The sequence below is a fragment of the Thermobia domestica genome, chromosome 10, assembly GCF_964235325.1.
Source record: "Thermobia domestica chromosome 10, izTheDome1.hap1.1, whole genome shotgun sequence".
Lineage (NCBI taxonomy): Eukaryota > Metazoa > Arthropoda > Insecta > Zygentoma > Lepismatidae > Thermobia > Thermobia domestica.
This window is the reverse complement of record NC_137463.1, coordinates 12,309,051-12,328,095: the sequence shown is the minus strand read 5'-3', so window position 1 is coordinate 12,328,095 and position 19,045 is coordinate 12,309,051. Positions and strand designations below refer to the sequence as shown.

The 19,045-nt window shown below is 35.0% G+C and overlaps 1 protein-coding gene across 1 annotated transcript in view; it reads left to right on the top strand.

Annotated features, from left to right (window-relative positions):
* LOC145662292 (lipopolysaccharide-induced tumor necrosis factor-alpha factor homolog) overlaps nucleotides 1-19,045 on the top strand; it is a 97,988-nt gene that overhangs the window by 39,023 nt on the left and 39,920 nt on the right. The window contains exon 3 of the mRNA XM_081727701.1: nucleotides 2,500-2,578. Within this exon, the coding sequence (XP_081583827.1) occupies nucleotides 2,500-2,578 (79 nt within the window). The remainder of the gene's footprint in view (nucleotides 1-2,499; nucleotides 2,579-19,045) is intronic.

Below are 19,045 nucleotides of genomic sequence, written 5' to 3'. Positions count from 1 at the left end.
CTCGTGTATAGCGTTGCTTTCTTCACTTGACTCAGTGAACGTGGAGGAAGGTCCAAGAGCTTGGACTCACAGAACGCTACAAGAATAATGAAAATTTTCGTCTATTTTGGGGGAAAATGGCCGGATTGGTATTTCTTCCCATAGTAGATGTGCATCGAGTAATAAAAATACTTAGGGAGGAGGCTTCGGAAGAAGAGCTGGAACTTCTGTACCATTTTGATAGTACTTACGTGTCCGGCACGTATCGCCGTGTTAAAGCTCGGTCTTGAAATATTCGTTTATGCAATGTGCCCCCTCTATATCCCCCAGACACTTGGAATGTTCACTAAGCCACCCTGAACACCAGTCCTAGGACAAGTAATATTTGTGACTGGTAGGAATGTGCCACCCAACTATTTGGAAGTTTATTAGTGGAATTCAACAAGTTGAAACAAGGTTGCAACTGTGCTTCAAGATGCTGTGGGTCAACCACCAAAACAGAAAACTAGAAGAGTGTTTCAGACTTTGCAGAAACAGCTGCAGTCTTTGTGCTTAACATGTAATACTTAAACTAAAAGATTTTTTGCTTGTTCTTTCCTATAATGTTATGCAGAATAGAAAATGAAAATGTAAAACACTTATTGTATTATAACAAGTTATATTTTGTTTGCTATTTTCTGTATTGAAATTTTGATATTGGCAAAACCTAATATTTGTAAATAGTGATATAAATAAACCCATTAGAGGCTCATTTTGCCTGTGCTTTTAACATTTGCTGAAGCTGGCATTATGTTTTTCTACTAGTGTTTGTTCTTGCGTCGAGTATCCGAAACTTCGATTTTGCAGAGTGCAACACCAACTGAATTGTTTTCCAAGTTTGATTAAGATAAGGTAAACTGTTTATTTTGTCTCTACTTAGTTCAACAAAGGTGAAAAAATAACCTTGACAAAATTTTATACATGCTAATATTTTGGTGACAAAATTACAGATGAAATTAATATGTCAAAATTTCCGGTGACGAAAATACCTATATGCTAATATTTTGGTGACGAAATTACCATGACAAAATTTTCGGTGGCGAAATCTCCGGTGATGAAATTACCTAAGTTCGTCTCATAATAGCCCTAAGTGCGGAGCAACTATGATACACTGTTTTTATTCTTTAATGTAGAATCACTTTTGAAATATGACATTCAGATGATGAAATCTAATACAGGTCTCAATTCATTATATTCTTATATCTTTGATCTTCCTAGCAATAATAATATAGGAGTTACGGCAAAAAGTGTTATTTCTTGTTTCAAAATAGCCCCACCTGACCTTATAGTATCTGACAAAAGTTTTTATATGAGTCTCACTGAATCAATTTGTAGAAATGTAACAGAGCCTTCCTCAGACAGTTCTTCCTCCTGAAAAAAAAAAGAAAAAGAAAAAAAAGAAAAGAAAACAGAAAGTTATGTTTCGACAGTGTCCTGTAAATCTCGCAGCAGCCGGGCCTAGGCAAAGGCAAGAATCTAGCTCCCAGGTCTCTGTGTAGTTATTCTACAAGGAATATGTAAGGGTGTCGGATATGTTAGTTCCCGACTCCTAGTACTCGCGAGGGGTTATCTACTAGTGTTATGGAAGCAAAAGATGAAGAAACTGCTTCTAAAGCGTTAGTAAGATGGATGGGTGCTGATGGATAAAATTAAACAAACTGGGAAAACCATCCCACGTCTAAATTCTAACATCTGGTAAAATTGCGATGTCTAATTAAAGGCCGAACAGCTAAGTGTGCACTACTATTGGTAATCAGGTTGACCGGAGTTGGGTTCGCTACAGGGCAGAACAAGAAACTAAAGATAAGTCCCGAGCTCTGGAAAAGGGTTAGAGTCAGTGCTCGGTATTCGGATTTTTTTTTTTTAATTAAATAGTCAGGGCTGGCAAGAAGATGTAGAATTAGTAGGGTCTACGATCTACTTCATCCGCATGTATTTTAATTGATTATTCAGGCAATGTTAGATTTTGAAGCAGCATACTATATGATTTCAGGATCTCCTGTCCCTCAACAGTTTAAAACGGATTTGTGTGAAGGTGGATCAATATCAAGAATCCGTATAAATCCAATCTGCACTTTCCATGACTGATTGTTTTGGCAAGTTCTTTCATGCACCAACTTCTTCGTTGCGGAGTGAACTCCATTTTCGATGGCACTGCTCTCTAACTGCCAATATCATAACTAGCGATTCTGGAAAGAAAGTCATGAAAATATTTTGACTTAACTGGGTTTTGGTTGGAAATGTTATCAAAATTTTCACGGAACTATTAATTTTATGACATCTTCAAACCAGGGATTATTTTTGTTCACCCTGTACACGCTCACTGGAAAGTAAACTGAAGTATTATTAGTCTGATATTTGTAGAACAATAGATGGTACATACTTTATAAAATACACTACATACATTTATAATTCAAAATTAATAAAATAAATTTAGTTTAAAGAAAACTCCTGCATGGTTATGTATGTTTTCTTTCTCAGATCCCGGTATCCGATTCTAAAAGTTGTACCCACTCAAGAGGGAAGTACCTTAAATATCCGTATATTTACATTAATACAGGTAAGACAAAGGTAAAGAATTTAAATCAGAAACAACCGAAATTCATTTTAGATTTGTAACTTCTTGTATTAGATACAGGGTGATCTAATAAAACACGATTTTAAAGGCTAATAAAAGAAAAAAAAGTATTACACATAGAAAGTTGTTTATACAAAAATATAAAACGGTATTGAAAACAATCTGTAATTGCTGCAGGTCTTTTTGTAAAATTCTTCTTACATTCTCCTTAAGAGGCACCATCACTGCGAAATTAAAATACAGCTAATTTTACAGTAATTATGTGATATCTTCAAATAGATAAAAGATAATCGAAAAGTGGAACAAGACCTCCCTAGACAATATTATTTTACGTGTGATATCGTTATCACGATTCACTTATCTGCTTTCGATTTCCAGCCATTAAGAAAATCGGCATTTATTTTCGCGTTTCTAAATAACTGCAAGTGGAAAGTTACTAGGTGACTCGTGATAACGATACCTCATGCAAAATAACATTCTCTAGAGTGGTCTTATTCCACTTTTCGATTATCTTTTATCTATTTGAAGATATCACATAATTGCTGTAAAATTAGCGGTATTTTAATTTCGCCGGGATGAGGCCTCCTAAGAAGCCCAACAGTAGCAGCAGTGATCGTCAAACCGTCGATCGCGAGCTGTAGCTTGCAGGAACATTTTCGGTAGATCGCGTTAACGCTCCGGTTGGCTAACGTTGATTCCTCCACTGAGCTGACGCTAACGACAGGGGGCGCTGGCAACAACAACTGCTTGTTTCTCCCGTGCAACTGCCGTTGTCAGCCTAATCTCACAGTTGATTGTATACGTATGGGGATGTGTACGTTATGTTTTTCGTGTGAATATTAGACATTTGCTAAACGTTATGTTTTTCGTTGAATATTAGACATTTGCTAAACGTTATGTTTTTCGTGTGAATATTAAACATTTTCTAAACGTTATGTTTTTCGTATGTATATTAGACATTTGCTAACTTGGATACTTTAATTTCATATTCACTAGAAATGTAAGTTGTTAGGCAATAAACATTTTTTTAAAGTTGGTAGCTGGCAGTAGGACTTTAAAAGCCGTACGATATTTCAGAAGCTTCATAAGTTCGGCCGTTGGCGACTAGAAATTTAGACCTGGCGACTAGTTTTCAGTAGGAATGTTTCTGCCTAAATGCATAGGGCTGCGCCCGCCGTTTTGGGTTTCGTACGAAAATAATACGCTGCTGAATAGGGATGGTATCGAGACGAGACGAGACGAGACTTTGTACAGTCTCGGTCTCGTCTCGGTTGATAAGTAGCGGTCTCAGTCTCGATCTCGTCTCGAGTCAAAAATCGCCGTTTCGGCCTCGGTCTCGTCTCGGTCAACAGATGCTTGTCTCGATCTCGGTCTCGGTCTCGTCTCGAAAGTCTCGAAATAAATAGTATGAAATTAAAATTGTGAAAGTATTATTATCGTACAGTCTGTCGTTTTCGGTTCTTACTTTTTGCCTTCATTGTTGACAGAATTATGGTATTATGTATTTCTTCGTAGTTAATTTGCTAGCGCTAATGCTTTCCATGCGTGTGTTCCGGGTTCAATCATCAGTGGGTATAACATACCTGGGATAAAAGCCTAATAGTAACCCATATTTCACTTTCAGCAATAGACTTTGTCTCAAATAGCCTCAGTACTGTCTATACAATTAAACTCTATTAAATTAACTCCAGTACTATACATTAGTTTATTTACTTCTTTTCAATCAGAATTGTTCAATACCTCCTAACGAATAACGCAACACATAGCAGCAGGAATGTATTTAATCGTACCGAAATTGAAATTTTACAATTTCTCATTTATTATTCAATACATTCTGCTTTGACTGCCATTTTAAAAACAGAATATAACGTTCATTATCTTAACAAATAGAGTAAATTATTACTACCATATATTTCGTTTCAAATTGATCAATTGCTTTATTACCGTTTCACATCTCAGTGTTTAATTGACACTTTAAAACAGGCACTTCCTTAACCTTATGGTGGGAGCTATGGAACTCATCTTTGCTATCTGTGGTCTCGGGTTGGATCACCAAACAAGTTAGATTCAAAGTCTTATGTTTCGTATAGTTCGCGTTTCACTTTAAGTACATTCTGTTTCTTATACAAGCTTATAAGGTCGTAATGTATTATATAAGCATATATCCAGTGCTGTAACATAAATTAAGCTTATTCCTGAGTTCTCAACGGTGCATGGGGCCGCGGTGACTCAGTGGTAGAGCGTTCACCTTTGGCGCTTGGGGTCCCGGGTTCGATCCAAATCCCCGCCAAGTGAACTTTGTGGCGGACAAACACCGTGTGCATGGATTTCCTCGAGGTTCTCCCGTTTCCTCCCACTTTCTTCATTCCACAATTTCATTCATTACTCATCACCGTCTCCTTTAGCCTAACCGGCATAACTGTGGGACGTAAAACTGAAAGATTTCATTTCATTTTTCTCAGCGGTGATCTTTATTCTAGAAAACTAATTATGCGTTCATTACGCTGAAATTTTATATTGCTTGAAATTACTTGCGGAATATGGACATACATATTATGTAAGTATATAGATAATTCGAGCTATATGTATCTATTTTCTGTCACGGCAAAACAAGTGATTCTTAACTTTCTAGTTTCCTTTTGTATTAATTTTCGTAGTTTTGCTGCATTATGAAGGATCAAATTTGTTTTTCGCTGTACGAATTTCGTTAAATTTTGAATCTGATTTTACCCTACTTTACCTGATAAAAGTTATATATATACATGAACTTTAGAGGTAGACTATGCTAAGTCATTTTTTGATCGAAATTGAGTTAAGGATACTTTTATAAAAGACTATGTTCTTTCTTGTGGTGTAACAATATAAGTCTAAAAGCATTCTATTACTTTGTAACTACTTAGTATAGTTTGGAAACAGTACTTACTATAGGTCTTACTTAAGGAACTGGTTTTTCGCTTCTCTTGTAAAATTACTAAATTATGACTTGGTTTAGTTTACCTCTGAGGTCCAGATATAATAAAATCATAGCCATAATCATAATCAACTATTGTCAATCCACTGCTGGATGAAGGTCTTTCCAAGTCTTCTCCACAACTATCTATCTTGAGCAATTCTTTTTCAGGTTACTCCCCAGTTGTTCTTGATTTCGTCAAACCTTCTTGTATAAGGACGTTTCCTAGGCTGTTTTTATCTCGTGGTATCCTGTCTAGAATTGTTTTTGTTCATCGACCATAATTTCTTCCAATATGTCCAGCACACTTTCCAGTCCATGTTAAAAATTATTCAATTAGTACTAGTCATTAGTTGCCAAATAATTCATTTCTACTGGATATATTTGGCCTACAAATAGTTCAAATCCGCTACTTTTGGAGCACAGCCACACTACTTTTTGATCTTCGAATCTGGCAACACTGACTCAATGATTTAAATCAACACAATGTGAGGACCTCCATTTGGTCTAGCGGCTAGCACGCTTGACCGGTTCGCGTGGTCCTGAATTCGATTTCCAATGGGGGTACTGTTGAACGACCGGATTCCATTATAATCATTAGCTTCACGTCTCCTTTAGACGCCCTAGTATAATCATGGGACGTTAAACTAAAACAAACCAAACCAAAAATCAACACAATGTGTATTACTAACTGTAAGTCCTCGAATAATTGCATATAGCTATATGGTATGGATCGAGTTTGAGGTGGCCGGTGGTCAAACTAAAACAAGTGAAATGTAACTAAGATGTATTTAGAACTTTTAATTAAGCATGGTTTTGTGTACATCAGGCCTAAAACTTAGGGGAACAACTAGTGTTACTGAAAAGTTATAAGTTACATTTAATTTCAGTTACAATTTGCCTTTACATGTATTGCCGTAACGAAAACTTTGACATTAACTATGAAAAACGTCATATTTTGAAACCATTCTTGCACCATAAAGCAAATTACGAATTATTAAAATATTTTGCAGCTTACATTGTTTTCACTTATTTAGAATAATATTTAGCAATTTAATTAAGTTGGCAACACTGCTTAAAATAATGGAACTGCAACTTGTTGTAATTAAAACAACCAAAAACTATTGTTGAAATGTTATAGATGCAAACTAAAACAACAATCATTATAAAAACTTAACACAAATGCGTTATTTTAAGCAATAAAACAATCACTATCCATTTGTTTGGTATCTCTGAAACAGTTTGTTTCAATTCTTGTAAATGGCAATTCTTGTAAATTACATTATGATCACTTAAGTCTTTTGGAAGCATCTACAAGATGAGACGTGATATGTCAGCACGTTTTCGAAGTAAAGTCTTTAGAAAAAGTTAAAATTTTTAATTCCTGTAACTTTGTTCCTTCATTCATTCGAAATACATTATACCATGATAATAGTATTTGACGCTAAGATGCAAATGATGCGCATTGCACCGTCTATGCTATTTGAGTTATTAGAGATCTCCAAAATCTTGATGTTAATGATACTGTATTGTCCTTTGTTACACTGAATAATATATGTGGTATTGTGGTTTTATTTAATATCTAAATTAGAAATAGATAATACCTTACATAGTGCAATTTGAGAAAATATAACTTTATTTTGCGTTCGTAACACGGCTTGTTTATATATAGACGCGGATCCAAGGGAAGGGCTATAGGGGCTATATACCCCCTTAACACTCAAGTATAGCTACACTGAATAAAATGAGCTTCAATCCTGCTTTACACTGGATAAAGAGGTAAACTATGGTTTAGCCCTCCCTTGATAATATTAATCTTTCCACGGAAATATCTCGAAAACGGTTGAACATAAATAAACTGAACAAAAACTCAAATAGGAAATACTATGGGGCAAATCGAATGGTAATGTCATGGTGTCCCCCAGGGCCTTTATCCAAGGACTCACGGGGCCAAACTCAAAAATTTTAAACGTAAACATGAGGCGAGTGACACCTTGTTCGATAGATCTTTAAAAACTTAAAAGGAATGTGTCAAAAGATTTTTTTAATATCGGTCACCGTTTTAAAAATGGCAGCCAAGATAATTATGTTACCTGTATCAGTTAATTGTCCAGTAGCACTAATATGAAAACGGTTGAACATAAATGAACCAAACAAAAGTTCAAATAAGGAAGCCATGGGGGCATATCGAATGGTGTCGCGGTGTTCCCAAAGGCCGCCTTTCATGGGGGCCCAGGGACCAACTTTAAATTTTTAAATGGAAACATGGGGCAAGTGATACCTCGTTCGATAGAAATTCAAACACTAAACAGAGTTGTGACAATGAACAGAACAAAAAGTGAAACAGGAAAATGACATAAAACACGTCGGATGATGTCGTGGTGACCCCCAGGGCCGACTTTCATGGGGGCCCAACTTCAAAATTGTCAATGGAAAAAACATCTTCTCATGAAAGAAACATCTTGTCATAGATCTTTAAAAACTAAAAAGTGTTGTGGTAAAAGATTTTTCATATCGGTTACCGAATTCAAAATGGGCGCCAAGACATGGTGCCTGTATTAGATAAAACGTCCAGTACCACTAATATGAAAACGGTTGGAGATAAATGAATAGGATAAAATTTGTATAGGGAATCGCAGAAGGTATTTATCATTCCAACGGAGAAAAAGATTATTAAAGTATAAGTGAGATAATGCTAAAGAGGAAATCTAATTCTTAGAAAATTATCTTTTCGATCTCCCTCCGTAAGTGGGTGAAACGAAAATGAATGGTAAAATCTCAAATAAGAACCCCACTTTTACTTGCAATAGGTATGGCTTGTCTGAAACACTTGGGTGTACAATTGTGTACGACTGGTACTGTAATGAAGTAATGAACCAATACTTTGCAGACGACTTTTGAGCAAAACCAACATTTGTACACGTTGTTCTAAGATTGCATTGTTCGCCAAATAGGTTTCGCAGTTGATTCATTTTTGCACAAATCATTGCCTGCAATCAAAATGAAAAATAATATTTAAAAAGAATTTTACCTTTTTTTTTTTTAAAGACACCTATCTGTTATAAAATCACATTTCAGATAATTTTGTTGTGTAGATACAATTTGCAAAAACAGGTTCTCATTTGCAATTTCACCGTTTCTTCCCGTCCCGCTTCACCCACTTACGGAGGACGTTGGAACTATGATTTTCTAGGGACTAGATTTTCTCCTTTGCATTATGGCACTTTTACTCTAGGCATCTTCTCCTCTGTTGCAACATTTTCGAGACCTGGAATGATAAATACCCTCTGTGATTTCCTATAGGAGTTTTATTCTGTTCATCCGTTATTATCTTCAACCGTTTTCATATTAGTGGTACTGGATGCTTTATCTGATACAGGCACCATGTCTTGGCGGCCATTTTAAAAACGGTGACTATATGAACAATCTTTTGCCAAAACGCTGGTTAGTGTATGAAGATCTATCGAACGAGGTATCACTTGACCCATATTTTAGTTTAAAATTTCTAAGTTGGGCCTGGGCTCCCATGAAAGCCGGCCCTGGGGGGCACCGCGACAACATCATTCGATTTGTCCCGTGGATTTAATATTTGAATTTTTGTTTGGTTCATTTATGTTCAACCGTTTTCATATTAATGCTACTGGACGTTCATCTGATGCAGGTATCATATTTTGGGGGCTATTTTGAATACGGTGACCGATGTGAAAAATCTTTTGCCACATCACTCTTTAGTTTTTAAAGACCTATCGAACGAGGTGTCACTCGACCCACGTTTCCATTTAAGATTTTAAAGTTGGGCCCCGGGCCCCCTGGAAGAGCGGCCCTGGGAGGCACCATGACATTGCCATTCGATCTGTCCCATGGTATTTCTTATTTTAGTTTTTGTTCAGTTCATTTATGTTCAACCGTTTTTGAGATATTTCCGTGGAAAGATTAAAATGAGCCACCATATATACGGAATCATACATATACACTATATATATATATATATATATATATATATATATATATATATATATATATATAGAGAGAGAGAGAGAGAGAGAGAGAGAGAGAAGATTATATACAACAGCAGTGGATTTTGTTTCGGGAGAGGCTTGAGGAACGGGTAACAAACATTCGTGTTTTACGTTCAATGCGAAAAAATGATTACAAATTTATTTCGGAAGGGGCTTGAGCCCGATACCTACGCCCTAAATACGCTAGTGTACAGGTACATCAGTCAACCGTTCCCATATTATCTCATACAGCAACGAAATAAATTTTGAGATGAGGGAAAAGAACTATCAATATTCGAGACGAGACCGAGACTTTCGAGACTGACCATGGTCTCGTCTCGGTCTCGTCTCGATTTATAGAGGTCTGTCTCGGTCTCGGTCTCGTCTCGGTATGTAAAAGTATGTCTCGGTCTCGGTCTCGTCTCGGTATACAAAAGTCCGTCTCGGTCTCGATGTCGTCTCGATAATTCGAGACGATACCGAGACGATACCGAGACTAGTTTCGGTCTCGGTACCATCCCTACTGCTGAAGTAGTCTGCCGTGGATTTTACTGGGCGCAGCCATATTGGTTACAAACAATCTGTTGCTACGGTGGTTGACAACGCAGTTTCAATGGCGCTGTATGAAGCACCTGTGAGTGTTGTGAAAGACGAACTTAAAATTATGAAAAATAAGCGACATTTTTTACGAATAGCAGTGAATATATTTACTCTATGCGCAGTGTTCGAAGTGGGAAAAAAAAGCAGAGGCGGTATGTTTTATTATGATTTGGCTCAACATACCTGCTATTTAAATATTGTCTTGATCACTGAAAAACCAGAGACGGTATGTCCTTATTATTGAAAAACCAGAGGCAGTACCACCGCATACCGGCTCATTTCGACCACTGTCTATGCGTATAGGAAGCCTATATTTATCATAATATGAAACAAAATTACTCTACAGTTTAATTAGTGCAATCGCCAATAACTTGCTGGACAATAAGTGAGTGAGAATTCCAAGCACGTACATGAGCGCCCCTTAATAATAATTTTAGATTGAGTTTAATTAAAATTATTGAAAATTGTTATGCTATATATATATATATGGAGTTTCAGTGAAAATGTTTATTATGGAAGAAAAACTTGATTTAAAAAAAAATAGTGACCAGATATTCGGAGCAAAGGATTACAGCGCTATAATAACGAATGTGTTTTAGAACACAATTACGAATACTTGATCTTAGAAACTTACCATCTCTTCGTGGAAATAATTTCCTAATGTATTCTTCATTCTTTTGTTGTCCATTCCCTGTTTGGCACTGGTAAAGTTGAAATACGCACCAGAAATAATTATTTTAAAGGTATAACTCTCTGTTATCTGAATTATTTTCTTTGCGTCTGTCACAAACGGCGTACAGATTTGTAACATGTCAGTATATACATGTATTAAAACTCATAAGGGAAATACGTACCAACTTACGTTCGGTGGTCACTTCACGTTAACACTACATCTATGATGATTAAGGGCAGCTTGAAGCTCGAGCGCATGTAAGGATGCAACTTTAGGAAGCAGATGGATCAGTGAAGTTGGGTATGCGTGGAAAGAAAGACAGGTACGAAAAACTACACACTAATATTAATTTGATGACCCTGAATCCAATGGAACTATATTTCAATATTAATTTAAGGATTCTGAATCCAATTGAACTATATTTTAATATTAATTCGAGGACCCTGAATCCAATGAAACTATATTTAAATATTAATTTAAGGACCCTGAATCCAATGGAACCATATTTTAATATTAATTTAAGGACCCTGAATCCAATGGAATTATATTTTAATATTAATTTAAGGACTCTGAATTCAATGGAACTATATTTTAATATTAATTTAAGGACTCTGAATCCAATGGAATTATATTTTAATATTAATTTAAGGACTCTGAATCCAATGGAATTATATTTTAATATTAATTTAAGGACTCTGAATCCAATGGAACTATATTTTAATATTAATTTAAGGACTCTGAATCCAATGGAACTATATTTTAATATTAATTTAAGGACCCTGAATTCAATGGAATTATATTTTAATATTAATTTAAGGATTCTGAATCCAATTGAACTATATTTTAATATTAATTTAAGGACTCTGAATCCAATGGAATTATATTTTAATATTAATTTAAGAACTCTGAATCCAATGGAATTATATTTTAATATTAATTTAAGGACTCTGAATCCAATGGAACTATATTTTAATATTAATTTAAGGACTCTGAATCCAATGGAACTATATTTTAATATTAATTTGATGACCCTGAATCCAATGGAACTATATTTTAATATTCATTTGATGACCCTGAATCCAATGGAATTATATTTTAATATTCATTTGATGACCCTGAATCCAATGGAATTATATTTTAATATTAATTTGATGATCCTGAATCCAATGGAATTATATTTTAATATTAATTTGATGATCCTGAATCCAATTGAATTATATTTTAATATTAATCTGATGATCCTGAATCCAATGGAACTATATTTTAATATTAATTTGAGGACCCTGAATCCAATGGAACTATATTTTAATATTAATTTAAGGATTCTGAATCCAATGGAACTATATTTTAATATTAATTTAAGGATTCTGAATCCAATGGAACTATATTTTAATATTAATTTAAGGACCCTGAATCCAATGGAACCATTTTAATTTTCAAATTTTGGATATTTGAATTTATTTATACTCCAGGTTTGATATAATTTTTTTTTTCGTGACTACATTAACGGATATCTTTAGAAATTAATCTGTTGGATTCAGTGTCATCAAATTAATAAGAAATCCATGCGTGAGTACTTTCATCATTGGCATAAGCGATACTCCAGGTACTCTAAATTTGAGGTTTTTCCCCGTTACCCCAGAGACGGATATGTTCGGAAAGAGATTCATTCAGCGTCTTCAGATTTGTACAAGAAAACGCAATTACCGGTAGATTTTTTTCCAAGTGCAGGCACTTTTTATTAGTAACGTTATTGTTAGTTTTTTTGTGTGTGTTTATGATATAGCAATAAATCGTTTTGTTTTAGCTTATAAATGGGGTTCTTCTTCTCGCATTGTAACATGTCCATACTGTGAGGCTACAGCTCGAACATTGGTACGTGTGGAGGACAATACATTTACACATGTGTTCAGTGTAATGCTCTGTTTGTTAGGGTAAGTAGTAAGGTAGAAACCATTCTATTTTATTGTAATTAGTGTGAACTGAGCAGTAAGGGCTTCCTAATTTTACAGAATCACCGTTTACATTTAAAAAAAAAAAAAGAAAGAAAAGAAAAGGAAATATATTGGTTACCTTTCACAACCTTTATCAGCACTAGGCTAAGAGGCTCATTCGAAAAGTAAGGTTATAACTCCTACTGATGGACAAATAATATTTTCGTGCGTAAGTTGGCTACACTCGCTTTCACTTTCAACCTTACGCTTCCGTCTCGAAGCTGTTCCTTATTCCGTTATAACTCGTGTGTGTATAATGTATTATTTCACTATATGCTGCATTTGAGAAGAAAGAAAAAACACTAATCATACATGAGAAAGAGAATGGTTGAAATAAAATATCAAATCTGTAACAATTGAAGGAAATGAATTTGTAATTTTCTTCCTCCTTCATGGTTCTAATTCAATTCTATGTCATTTGAACATCTCTCCCCTCCTCCACAAGAGAAAATCTTGCTTATCATATTGAGTATAGATTGAAGTTGAAATTGAAGCATGTTTAAAAATTCTGTTCTGCGGGAATTCGAACCTCTATCTCCTGCTTGAAAATAGAACACGGTAACCACTTACCTCCGATAATCAGTACCTTGAAGTTGCACGAAGACTATTCTAGTTTTTTAAAAAAAAATTAAAATGAGTCAGATCATATGGAATTCAAACTTCGAGATTTTTATGTAGCTGGCTTTCTCCAAATTGTTCATACTGTTTGGGTTTAAGTTATTCGCAATGTCATGACTATCTATACGCCAGTCTTCTTCGACTTTCGCCATAATATCATCCACTTTTGCTGTAATTGATCGCCCGCCACGAGGATCATTTTAAACATCAAAATTTCTTGACTGAAAGCTACTAACCACTTTTATGTGTAGCTTCCTGATAACGTATCTTTCCCATAACAACAAAAATTTCTTCATAAACTTGCGCAACATTTTCGTCTTTATCGAAATAAAATCGTAAAGTGCAGCGTGGTATTGCGGACAGCTCACTCATGTACACAACACAGTACACTGCTTGTGATTACAAAAATTCCAACACGTTTTGCATATTTACTACTTACAAGGGAAGAGAGGGAGATTACATATCGAAGTCGAAGATGGTTTATACACCAATCGAAAGCACTAATGACACCTATTACGAAACTATAATAAAAATTTTCCGAATGCATATACTGTGCGAGTTATATTAATATACAGGGTGTCTAGAAAATCCGTTGCCACCCCTAGAAATCGCAAACGATACGACAGATGCCAAAACAGGAAAACACGTGTTTGATCATTTTAGAAAGTACTACGTACCGAAGCAAAAGTTGTTGTCCCAGGGCAACCTGCAGGGTCCCAGGCGGGGTCCAACTCAAAATTTGCAAATGGTGACGAGATCAAGTAGCGTATCGTTGGAAAGTTGTTGGGAAATGAACGAAGACGAAATAAGTCTCTACTCTCCAAAATTACCATGTGCAAAATGGTAGCCGGTCAAAATGTTAGCAAAAACATCATTGTAAAGTCTATGGCCACTCTCATAAACCTGAAATGGTGCGACAGATGTCAAAACAGGAAAACATGTGAGTCATTATTTCGAAAGTAAATGATTGAAAGTAAAAATATTTGTCCCAGGGTCCTCCACAGGGTCCCAGACGGGGACTCCCAACTGAAAACTTTCAAATTTCAAAGAGTGTCAAGTAGCATATTGTTTGAAAACTATTGTTACATGAAAGTAGATAGAAGAAGTCTGGACATTCTACGATAACTCTGTGCAAACATCTTGTGTTTTAGTTCTTTTTTCTGTAGTCGGGTGTTCGTTTGTTTTCGAATTCGTGTACGCAACGTAAAGAAAGGAAATGCGCCTACTATGAGATTCTGCTCTTCAGGGCCCATTAATGTGTGAAGAAAGAAAGAACGAAAGGAAGAAAAGAAAAGAAACGACAAGAACAAAAAACGAAAAGGGGCGGAGATTATTATATTGAAGTGGAAGATGGCTTATACACTAATTGAAAGCATTAACTATGCTCATTAAGAAACTGTAATATTATTATTGGTCCGAATGCATGTACGGTACGAGTCATATGCATGTTTAATTGTAAGTTTTCCCATTTTCACCGAATATTGTATCAGGTAGCATCGGAAATGGTTTGAATAAAGTCTGAAACTGATTTTCTAGACATTCGTGTTTGACAAAATTGCTAAATCGTAGTTCATTTTACATGCACAGTGACTAACTACTTCCATACACATGTAGTTGTTTCATTTAACAACAGCTTTCAAACAATATTCTATTTAACCCCCCTTGAAATTTGAAAATTTTCAGTAGGACCCCGGGACAAATATTTTTACTTTCTCTCATACTATTTTCGAAATGATGACTCACGTGTTTTCCTGTTTTGACATCTGTCGCACCATTTCAGATTCATGAGGGTGGCCATAGACTTTACAATGACGTTTTTGCTGACATTTTGACCAGCAACCATTCTGCACATGGTAATTTTAGAGAGTAGAGACTTGTTTTGTCTTCGTTCATCTCCCAACAGCTTTCCAATTATACGCTACTTGATCTCGTCACCATTTGCAAATTTTGAGTTGGACCTCGCCTGGGACCCTGCAGGTGGCCCTGGGACAACAATTTTTGCTCTGATACGTTGTACTTTTAAAATGTTCAAACACGTGCTTTCCTGTTTTGGCATCTGTCGTATCGCTTGCGATTTCTAGGGGCTTGCAACGGATTTTCTAGACACCCTGTATATTAATATAACTCGCATAGTATATGCTTTCGGAAAATTTTTATTACAGTTTTGTAATAGGTGTCATTAGTGCTTTCGATTGGCGTATAAACATCTTCCACTTCGATATATAATCTCCCTCTCTTCCCTTGTTAGATTCAACTAACTGTCAGATAGATGTCAAATGGCATTACGTCTGATCAGCTGTGACTCAATATCTTGAGACTTGATTCGCTAACGCCATCTCGTGCCAAAATCTTCAATACTTTATAGACTACTGATATTTTTACTATTCAGTGATATAGGCACTTGAGTTCCAAAATAAAAATCTTGCAAATGGACGAATCCATTTTCCCACGTCAATGGACTGGTTCTACTAAAAGTTTCAGTTTAACAAATATAAATTTAAATTGAAAGTTATTGTATTTATGCAATTAGTGATTCTGTTAGTGTCAGAAAAGTGGGAAATGTTATAGAAGATGTACTGAAAAATGATGAAATAATTCCCGAACAACATTTCTTGCTAGCCTCTAAAGAAGTTTCAGTATGAATCACGTGACAATTATCAGCTGTTTAATGAATCTTTCCGCATTTTGTAGCCGAATGGTGTGAAATATGACAATGTTTTGTATTTTTTTGACTGATGGTGCTCCTTATATGAGGAAAGGTGGTGAAGCTCTTTCAGTATGCTACCGTAATATGATTCATGTGACATATGTCGTCGACTATGTGAAAATATCTGAACCCTTTATCCTAAAGTGGAGAAGTTAACGTCGGGATTTTTTATTTATTTATTTATTTATTTATTTATTTATTTATTTTTTTTTTGTAAAATCCCAACTAGAATTCAACTTTTCGAAGAAACAAATATTGATCTTTCACTTCCTGCAACATCCGTAATCAGGCACTGGAGTCCGTGGCTTAATGCAGTACTATTTTATGCGCATATTTTTTAAACATTTCCATCTGTAGTAACTAAACTAAACCCAGAGGATGCGTCATCCATTGAAATTGTTAAAAATCTAGTAAGTGACAGTGGTTTGAAATATGACTTGGCTTTCATATCTGCCAATTTCGGTTTCTTGACTCACTCTATAAATAAACTAGAAACTATGGGATATTTATTGACTACTTCGGTTAAAGAAGTACAGTGTGTTGAAAGAAAGCGAATGTTTTTGCTTCGAAAGCTGAAGTCGTGAGAAAAAAAATTAAGGATGTGTTTGAGAAAACATTGGCTATAAAACTATATGTAAAATATCTGATGTATTGGAAAGCCAAACCACAAGTGAAAGTGGTGTGAATATTCGTTATATGCCCCTTTTCAAGTAAACTAGGTTAGCATCGTGTGATGTAGAACGTTCCTTTTCTCAATACAGTATAAGGCATTATTCCGTGACGATAGGCATGACTTTGCGATGGACAATTTGGAAAAGACGTTAGTTATTCATTGCAATGCCCATGGAATTTCCATGCATTCACTGCAATGCCCATTAATAGGAGCTGTTAATGAGTACCAGTATTTGTTTTTATGTTGGGCGTTTTCCCATACTTTTCGTTGTTATTTTTTGTTAAATGTTTTGTAATTTTTAGCAAATACTTTTTTCATGTTTAGCACATAAAAAATAAATATTTTAAAAATATTTAGCACATAAAAATCCGGGTCCTAGTGATAAGCAAGTTCTTCTCCTCTGGAAAAAGATATATTAGATGACTGTGAATTAGAGTAGGACATGAATGGAGGCAAAGATTTACAAACTTATTACTAGGACAATCATAAAGCTCAAAAATCAGTAAAAGCATAATGGACTGTTTCACCTATGATTGGTACCACATCTATGATTTTGACCACTTTACATATCCAAATTTGCTAATCTTATAAGCATTATAAAGCATAATTTACATAAATAAAGCATAAACCATAATGCTTAATGTTATTTATTCTAGAACTCTGTGTATGTATACAACAAAGAAAAATATGTTAATATATTTTGTGCCAAAGGAAAAATGATCAACAAAGGCTGTTATCAATGCCGCAGACAATGAAAATCATCTGCTAATTGCCTTTACGCGTAACAATGGAAAGTTCGAATTCCTCCTCTCTCCGCATTCTGCACAAGAAAGATTCTTTTTGTTTCCTAAGGCAGGCAAGACGGGTTGTGCTGTGCTTATTCCAAGATTTCAAAATCTGAAACATATGCATCTCAGGGAGTAAGAAAATTATCAACTGACCATTTCAAAGTACAAGGCGGTAATCTACTTTGTACTCTTTGTTCTGAATTCATTACATATGGGAAGTCTACTGAGCAGCTATATGTTTAATCTTCGAAACATCGCTTAAGTAAAACTACACAAAATGAGAGTGAAACAGCGGCAATAGTTTGGCCACCATTCTTCCTCAACTGTTGCAGCGCACGGGCACCAATCAAGAGAGCATCAAGAATATGGTTACTGCATTTGTTGCATCTGGTATCCCTTTTCATATTTTTAGGAACAAAAAGTTCGAAAATGGGGTTTTCGCGTGGATGTTTTGACTCGGGTCTTTCTGTTCTCGCCCTTTTGTTCGGGCCCTTCTGACATGGAATCGAGGATGAAGGTTGAACACAAGAAAATAAAACTTTTGTTTTCAAATATTTGTATTCTCTTTATATGTTCACATTTTAAGCGCAATTTATTTGAATTCGGAAATAATGTAATTTTTAGTGGGAAAAATTAATAGTTTCATATACATTTTTAATGCTTGTGTAATAGTAGCGAATAAAATAAAACAAATATGTAATAGAAATAGGTCAAAATGAAGTATAATTCAAGGAACAGCATATTAAGGCATAATTTAGGAAAAAGCATCATAAAGCATAATGTAAGGAAAAATAAAGCATAATATACAGCTGTATAAAGTTGGTTGCCCTATTTATTACCTTTAATTGTTACAGATTTGATATTTTCAGTTTATTTCAATAATTTTCTAACTTACGTATGATCGTTTTAAATTTCTTTTTAAATTTCTTATGCAATATGTAGTGATATAATACATTACGCACACAACAAGTTTTAAAGTCTTTGATATATGGCACTCAATGAACGATACGCTCCAAACAATACAGAATAATCTTAAAATGGAGATTTTTTTTTCGTAAAGCCTGTTTCAGGGCTACACAGGCTTACCAACGTCATCACCGGGCTGAAACGTTGTGTGTACATTGGGTTGCATTTCTCCAATCATTTGCGAAACAAGCAAAAGTACTGAACCCCCGAACTAATGGAGTTATACCAGTCACGGGCGGAATTATTTCTGTGGCTGACTGTACAAAATTCCTGTTTCTCAGCTATGTATTTAAACGAGGTTTGTAATAAATTGGTTTATTACAACCCAAAATATTAGTATTTAAAATGTGTTCTATCGATATCGAACACTTTATAGATATACAGGGTGATTCTTTATAGAGTTCACAACTTCAATCAGTTATAATTCTTTATTGGAACCACATACAGACTTGGTTTATGTTGTTATACTTCAAAACATTTCA